The sequence below is a fragment of the Dermacentor silvarum genome, chromosome 3, assembly GCF_013339745.2.
Source record: "Dermacentor silvarum isolate Dsil-2018 chromosome 3, BIME_Dsil_1.4, whole genome shotgun sequence".
NCBI lineage: Eukaryota > Metazoa > Arthropoda > Arachnida > Ixodida > Ixodidae > Dermacentor > Dermacentor silvarum.
The window spans coordinates 222005464-222013956 of NC_051156.1; the positions used below are offsets into that span (position 1 = coordinate 222005464).

The 8493-nt window shown below is 45.2% G+C and overlaps 1 protein-coding gene across 2 annotated transcripts in view; it reads right to left on the reverse strand.

The window, feature by feature from the left end:
• LOC119446743 (46 kDa FK506-binding nuclear protein) overlaps positions 1 to 2214 on the reverse strand; it is a 34093-nt gene extending 31879 nt beyond the window's left edge. The window contains exons 1-2 of one of the 2 annotated variants that reach the window (XM_049664361.1): positions 2037 to 2214; positions 1702 to 1791 (exon numbers count right to left, since the gene is read on the reverse strand). In XM_049664361.1, the coding sequence (XP_049520318.1) occupies positions 1702 to 1791; positions 2037 to 2046 (100 nt within the window). In that variant the 5' untranslated portion in view covers positions 2047 to 2214. The remainder of the gene's footprint in view (positions 1 to 1701; positions 1792 to 2036) is intronic. The other variant, XM_049664363.1, reaches the window with a different exon arrangement.
• Positions 2215 to 8493: the final 6279 nt, after the last annotated feature.

The following is an 8493-nucleotide window of genomic DNA, read 5'->3' on the forward strand; positions in this document are numbered from 1 at the left end:
CAGAAAGCTTGCAACTTTTTGCGTGCAAGCAGATGAAATTCCCTGGCATGTCCGTCCTCGCCAAAAGTATTGGACGCGTCTGGGTGTCTTTGTGGGCAGACCGGGCAGCCCTGTCAGCAAAGCCGTTGCCACCGATGCCACAGTGAGCAGGAATCCACTGGGAGACTATGCTTCTTTCTGGGTTTACGTGCCAAAAACCAATTTCTGATATGAGGCACGCTGTAGTGGAGGGCTCCGGATTAATTTGACCACCTGGGGTTCTTTAACATGCACTGCAACGCAAGCACACGGTCGTTTATTGCATTTCGCTTCCATCGTAATGCGGCCGCCGTGCCCCGTTTCCAGAGCATCATGGTGTACTTCCCTGATGTCGGATATCATCTGCTGTAAGTTCTGTGCTGTAAGGCAGACTTGATACTGCGAGAGAGCTGCCTTATAGTTACAAATATGACCATTTCTGTGAGGCTATTCCAAGGTGAGCAGAATCATTCTTCCCATCACTTTGCCGACGCAGCTCGGAAAGCACAATCGGGCGATATGATGATAAATCAATTGGAGGACTTTCCAGGTTTCAAAATGGGGATCAAGCGGTCGAGGAACGACGCCGTTTCGCCAAGACTCATGTTAGTAGTTGAGCAGCTCACTACGCAAATCATGTCCAAGTTGGCATAGGGCAGCGTAGTGATGCCATGTGGTCCTGGTGACGAACGCCTGCAGGTCGCCAACGCAGCGTCAAGGTTTTCAAGTGAACTGGCACGTTCTGGTACACGTGCCTGAGGGATGTCATTCAGTGCCGCGTCAGTAGTGATGATCACGGACCAGCAACCCGCACACAGAACTCTTCAGCCACTTCAAACTGCAAGCGGCATTGGTACAGGACCAGAGCAGCAAAGGGCTTCCTTTGATGCGGCCATGAGCAAAGACCCCTAACCGTTCTCCATATGTGCGAGAGGGATCTTCGGGATCAAGCGTCTGACAGAAAGATTTCCATCGCTTGTCTTCCAATTGATCTATACGACGCTGGACTTTTTTTTGTATGCTCGTGAAGCCCTCAGATCTAGAACAGACTTCGCGCACTGATACCTTCTTTCCGCCTGTCGGCGTGCCGCATGCAGCCTTTCCAGTTCTGTGTGCGTGTTTGCCTTGCTGACCTTGACAGCGAGCACATGCTCCACGATTGCATCTTCTACATTGTGTGAAAGGCCTTCCCGACATGCCTCATCCATGGTGCTCCTTAAACTTTAACCACTCAACTGCATGCAAGACAGTAGAGGATGAGGATCTGTTTGCTGCTGCACTTCTGCACAAATTCTGATATTGAGCATGGATATTGAAAAATAATTTAATGCACATTTTTGTCAATTATGGCGTGTGTGGTATATTATTTTTACTGTGATTTCCAGTAGGTCTTTGCAAATTATTGTAGTCGCCGCGGTACGGCTTTTTGTTGACCAGCTCCAGAATTGCCGCGTTGCAGCGACATGCGTCTTCTTATAGATAGCGTGTACCGCGATTTCGGTTCGCGATAGCCGTCAACTATCGCATACCTTACAACTACCGTGTAACTTTGTGACACTTGGAACTACTCCCTCCACATGTTATTACAAATTACTATGAAGTCTGTACCTAGAGTACTAGACGCATGAACGATCTTCGGTGATGCGAGACTTCGCTCGGTAACGACGGATGCCTGCCACTTACCTCCTGATTTCGGCTCCAGCGCAGCCATGGAAAGGTGGTACGACATATCGACCACCTGGGAATAGCGCTTCCCGCTTTCCAGAGTGACGCCTGCAAAAATGCATACGTAGTACAGTGCACAACGTGGTCATTCGAGGTATCAATTGCAGGAGGTCACAGAATAGTTGGACCATTTAATGACGCTCTTCTCAAGACTTTCTCTTTATTGTGTTCAGCACAAATAAACTGCTTTAAACACGGCACTCGGCTGCCTCGCAGAAAAACGGCAACAGTGCGAACCATAGTCGTAGTAGCTGGCGCAATTTTACCAATGCAGTGAAAAGAAGTCTACTCACCCCAAAACATTTTGACGTTACTGCCTTGCGCCCCTTTGCCGAACTAAGCACTCAGCAGAAAGAAATAGACCTCTGCGCGTGTTTCGTTCGTTGCTGGATTTTGCCGCCTCGCGCAAGCACAGCAAAAACTACAAAGCGCGCACCACGCCGCGCACCACACGCACACGGGAACCGGCAAGCGGGAGCGCTCTAGGAGCTGCCAGAGAGCTTGACATACGAAAGAACGGCCCAGTCACTAGGCCGTCTAGAGGAGAACTCGGGCAAATCCCACAAGCGATTTGCGCGCAGCCTGTGGCCAATAAAGTTACATGACTATGCCATGAAATACCTTTAAACAAAATTAATTGTAGGAGCAACCACAATGGTATAAAATAAGCATCAAATATTGGTATAAAAGCAGTATAATACAAATAATATTTGAATTACTTTAAATAAAGTATTCGTCGTCGCTATTACAAAATGGCGCTCAGAGCACATGTGGTCCTTATTTACATTTATGTTTGTAGCATAGAGCAGACGTGGAGTGGTGCAACTATTAATATGTAGACTCTATACTTTTTTTTAAAATAAACAAGTAACTATACCGCACAAATGTCTCTTCATAAAGAACATTTGAAAAAGCTGTATTACTTAAAGACATGCTATTATAGTGTTTTTTCCACTCATCTACGCGCTGATTGTATCTGAAAAACACTTTACGACAATTGGGCTTGTTGCACAGCTCAGCTCAGCGCCATTTTGTTTAGTAAAATGGCGTACGAACACGGAGTCTTTGGCAAGTTTCTGTGTGACGTGTGATTGTCACTTGTGCTTTAACATACCGGTGAAGCCAACGACCTGACATGTGTTGTGCGACGATTAAGAGCGTATTGTAGCGGACCCAACTATTTTCATCGCTCCTGGTTACTCACCGGTGAGTCGCCATGCTGAAGCAGCTGTGGCTGCGATTTTATTGAGCATCAGCAAATTTACAAGCTTTGTCTTCTTCTTCTTTGGCAACAACCGGTGTCAAACGTGGATTCCAGTGTTAAATGACACCAGGTTTTTCTGTGCTACTTTATTACTTGCAAATGCTGCTGAAAATCAAAATGTAAGTTCAGCTCGCGGCAGTTTAGTAACAGCGGTCTAGACGTATTGCCCAACGACAATGTTTTGCCAAGCTTTGACCCTGCATGCTGCGAAGTAGAGCACGAGCATGCTGATAGTGGGCGTTCGTTTCGTATTGATACCACATGCGATTAATCATTTGCCGATCGCAGATTATATTGATCATCGCTTACGTGTGCATCAGTTTAGGCTGCAGTCATTGACGACTTGGGCCTAACTCATTAGGGAGCATATCAACGCCCACTTCGTTGCTTTGCCGTTACATTCGACACAACGAACATTAGTGAAAGCTTGCTGCTTACATTCAGTCGGCGTTGAGTCGCGAATGCGCTTGCTGCATTATGTGTGTTGTATGCTTCGTCTACACTCTACTGACGCACCTCCATTTGGCGTTAGATCAGTGGTCGCTGGACATTAGGAACTTCTTGGCAGTGAATTGGGACAGTGTGTGGCAAATGTGCCCTAGGTATTGTCGTGCCAGCGCTGATGACGAATCCTTGTAGGTTACGCGATATGGAGTTGACAGTGGTTCCCGTGTTCGAGTATCGTCTGCCGTGGTCGGGGTATTTGGCCCCCGAAACGGGGTCAGCCGTGTGGAAGCGATACCTGCATTCCGCATCCATTCCCACGGCCCGTCACAGTAGCGTGTTTTAAGAGTGATCTGGTGTCGTCTCTTTGGCTTTTTTTTTTTTTTTTTTTTTTTTTTTTTTTTTTTGTCTGTCAGTTCTGACTTCCACTTTCCGCGGCGGAGTCACTGTGGATTAGCAAGGTAGACAGACTAGACGCTTGAAGTCCCGCTACTTTCGATGTTGTACGCGCAATAGGAAAGTCACGTGGCTGGTGTGTGCTGGGCAGCATTAGTCAACGTTCGCTGCCTGTCCTAGACTGCTCCAGTTTTCCGCATGGCGTCCGCAGCTGTTCACGCGAAGTGAAAGTCGCTACAGAAACGGCATCAACCGCTGCGAAATGTGCTTTCTTTTTAATGTTCATCTATGCATTCGCTTCTCGCTATTTATTACGTGACCTTGTTTGTTAACATGTGCTCACCGTTAAACCACTTGCACTGATACGCTTATCTCGTGTATCCTTGTTAGTTCTGTGCGGGGATGGAAGTATTCCTTTTATTTACTTACATTTTAAGATTTTCTCACTCGTTCTAGTCGGCCACTCTCCGCTAGTTTCTTCTGCACAAGTTGCCTATCACGAAACTTGTAAATTGGTAGAACTATGGACAGAGGCGCGCCGTACGTTAAGTGGCGGTGGCAAGAGGCGATCGTGAACCAATTTACGAAAGCAAGAATACATAGCTTCTCGCTACTAATGCTTGTGTGCACTTTACACGGACCGTAACTGCGTTGGAAGAGCGCGACTGATAACGGCCGTAAAATTGGCTGCGTCGTGGACACGTGTTGTGATTGCCCGTGGCGCAGGTGTGAAAGCGTCGTCTCTTACGGCGCGGCTTGTTGTGATAGATATTATACGATACACTTTAGCCGACGAGAAAGGAAAACAAGGATACTGCGTATCAGCTTATTGCTGGTCTAGAGAGTTTAATGAGAGTGGGGACTAGGCATGGTGTTTGGGCGCCGAGATTGAGCAGTAATTCAATACCTATCGAATGGCTGGTCATACTTGTATAACTGTAAAATCCGCAGCGTTTCTTTATATTTCGCGCGACAAGTTTACACGTGCCTAAAGGGCCTAAGTAATTACGTAGATATATGGACCATGGAAACGGGGTCTAATAATAATAATAATAAGGAGGAGGTGATCTAAGGACATTAAAGAGGAAAATTGTTTTAGCCGTATCGTTATGTTACTTTTGTAAAATGACAGAAAAGTATCTCTTACCATGAGAAGAGGTAAGTCAGAAAAGGCGCGAAAACGAAAGACAGGTGGCGACGCCGCCTTCACGTTCCCGCGCCAACTCGCCGTGACGTCACGAATGTCGAGTGTCTGTTCGGGCCTAGTTAATTTTTTTTTTATTGGTAAAGTTGGACTATTACATTATAAATGAGACAAAGATTTAACTCGGTACGATTCAGAAACGTTTATTGCGCCACAGATAGTGGCGCAGTAAATACGAAAAAAAAAATCGAAATCTGTGACGTCACGTTGGCGTACTGGCGCTGGAGTTTGTCGCGAAAAAAAAAAAAAAACCCTTCGACTTTCAGTTACTCTAGTAATCAGTCTTGTACTCTAAAAATTTAAGTTTTCACCTTTTGGCGCTTATCTTGTCACACAACAATAATCGTCATCTATCTTTCGCGCCTTTCTTTAAACGCTGCGCGTCCGGTACTTTCAGGTCGCAAACGGCATGCGCGTTATCAGCGTGACATAGCCTTCTCGACAAAAAAGTTGCGAGCACAGAGTTTTAAAGAAAGTAAACGCAAGCAAGGCAGATGATTATTGTGTTGGGACCAGATAAGCCTGCAAAGGGTGCAAACTTAAGAGTGTACCGTGACATTAATGAAGGTAGAGGTTTTAATGAATATTTTAGTCTTAACTGATGTGCGGTTTATCGGTATTGTCCTTTTAACGTGCCTGAAATAGGCTGGCTGATCTTTGTCACGTGCAGGCAGCGTTGTCATCCTTGGCCTAGTTTTACATGATTAGTGGAGTGACGTTATCAACCTGCGGAAGCTGCTGAATAGATAATGAGTACAGGCGTATTCAAGCCGCCGATTCACATCACTTCACTAAAACACACCAAGGACGACAAGGCTATTGTTTCAGCACAAATGAGAACACACATATAGAAAACACATAAGTGTGAAACAATAATGTTTAGCATATAACACCAACTCGCCCAGCAACACGTCATTTCGATGTATGACGAAGGCGCGCCTTCGACAACGATAACGTGCACCCAACGCCGCCAATTTGTGAGGCATCTCACCCTGGTGGGGCGTGTCACCAATCTGTCTGCGTCTACTTCTTGACTGTGGATACATGCATTTAGTGGAATTTTGTCTCCGACTTACTACACGAGCTTTTTGTGCACACTTCAGCCATTTGTCACTTGGGTAGCGTTGGACATAAAGCATGAACCTATACCGGTATTAAACAAAAAGACAGGTGTTGCAGCTTGGGATGACAGACATTGTTGGAGAACACAACTTTCCTAGAGTTCTATGGCAGAAGCAGCTCTTGAAAATTAGGTCAACAGTTACACCTTACAATGATGCAATGATCTGTATGCCACCTGTAGAGCTGGATAACATAAAGGTGTGAGGTGCATGAAAGCAAACAAACGCAAGGAGAGCCACTACAGTGCAGACATACCTGATAAGTAGAGGTGTATAGAGGTATGAAATGCAAAACAGTTATGGGGGCAATGCAGAAAGGTACAACAACGGCGAGTTGGCTGGCCTGAAGACAACTTGTTTGCCGAACTGAAGCGGAACTACTGGAGAGAAATGTTATCTCCTGCATCAGGTGAATTCCTGCGTCTTAGTTTGCTCTGGCTATTGCATGCCTTGGAACACCGAGAAGTGAGTCTGGGGGCCGAACTTGGTGCTGTAAGTCTATTTGCTTGTCGGGAAGTCTTTAGTGCATCGACTCGCCACAGTTATTTCTCTCTCGCGTGCGCTCAGGTTCTAGCAGTGGTATTTTAGTCCACAATAAAGAGTTCCAAGAGGGCTATGAGAAGCGGTGCTTTTGCCCCGTAACCTAAGTTCTGTCAGTTTCGTCGAGTTTTAGCAAAACACATATAGATGACCTGCATTTTAGATTATTTATATCGGTGGAGGGTTACTTGGTTTCGCTTTTTATGCTCTTCTGCGACGATGAAAATCGTTCGCGATTTCTTTCGAAAGCATTTGCAATTCCATTTTCCGAAATTTTATCTCCAGTCTGAAACTTCTAATGACATTTCTGAAGTTCGCCGACTGAATGCGCGAGTGGTTCGTTCGTTGTGCGAGTTTTGATTATTCGCACAACCCTGCTGTCTATTTCTAAGCAGGTCAGGAGGAAGCCGACTTTCTTCCCGGTTTCTTTGTATTATCTACGTAAGCGCACATGTATAGTGACGCTTGTACATGTGCCAATTGTCAGGATTTCTTCAGTGGTGTATACTATATATTTATTACCAATTTAGCCAAAGTGAAGTTTTGTTGCAGTTTTGGAGTTTGTTGATTATGTCGTCCGGGTTGGCCGCCTTGCATATCATCTTGCTTTAGGCCATGTCCGACTACTTGACTACTTCTTTATCTTCGCGCATTTATGGTTGACGCACATAAATGCCACAATAATGTCGATGACGTACGCCAAGTTCGGCATCATGAGGCTAACTTTACTATGAGTTCAAATATATTATCAGTGCAATAAAACACGTTGCTGGGCTAGTTAACAACATGGACGCCTGTCTATATATGCTGCTTCCGTCGTCCCTCGTATTTCGCTGCGCCGCAATCCCGGTAATTAATGTTATCGCTGTTTTCCAACCTTCATACTTGGTAAACCTGTCATCCTTTTACGCGAGATAATCGTGAGGCAGAGTTTCTGTACTACGAAAATTAGTGTAATCGGTCTCCCCCTTTAGAGGGACGCCAAGGAAACATGTTAAGTTGATCTATATCGATAGATTATTCCTCTAGAAGTCTGTAATCGTTTTCTGTGTGCCTATATGTCACTTTGTTGGGTAGAAAATGGCCGCCGAAGGTCCCATTGCTGCTCCTCAATTTGAACCGCTCGTGCCACGGCCACAAGTTGACAAAGTCTCCACGTGTCCTCCCTCGTGTCGCGCTTTGTGAATCAGCCAGTGATGACGTCACATGAGAGGTACCATATAGTCCACAACAGCTGGCGCCACTCCTATTTTATATTTCAGCCATTTTCTCGCTTGCAAAAGCTCTGTTCTTGCCACGAATAACGAAGTCGTTATTACAGAATCCTAATCTTTCAATCTAGCTCGACCTAATCTGTTGCTTTAGTGTCGCTTTAAAGATACACATAAATACGAACACGTAATTTTCGTCTGGTGAATTTCTTTGCATTTACTTGGCGAAAAAAGTACATTATTTATTTATTTATTTATTTATTTATTTATTTATTTATTTATTTATTTATTTATTTATTTATTTATTTATTTATACCTCAGATGCCCCACTTGAGGAGTAGTACATGAGGGAAAGGAAACATTCTTCAATGCACTTCTTGAAGGTGGCGGCGTGACAGTGGTACACAATGTCAGGAGCGAGGGCAATCCAATCCTTCGCAGTTTGTATGAAGGGCCGGAGATGGGAGCAGGTGCGAGCGTGGCGAGGATAAACAACTTTGCTGTGGCTTTGAAGAATACAAGTCCACTTTTCGAAACGTTGGCTCTTGCTTTCACCTTGTTCTCGTGTTG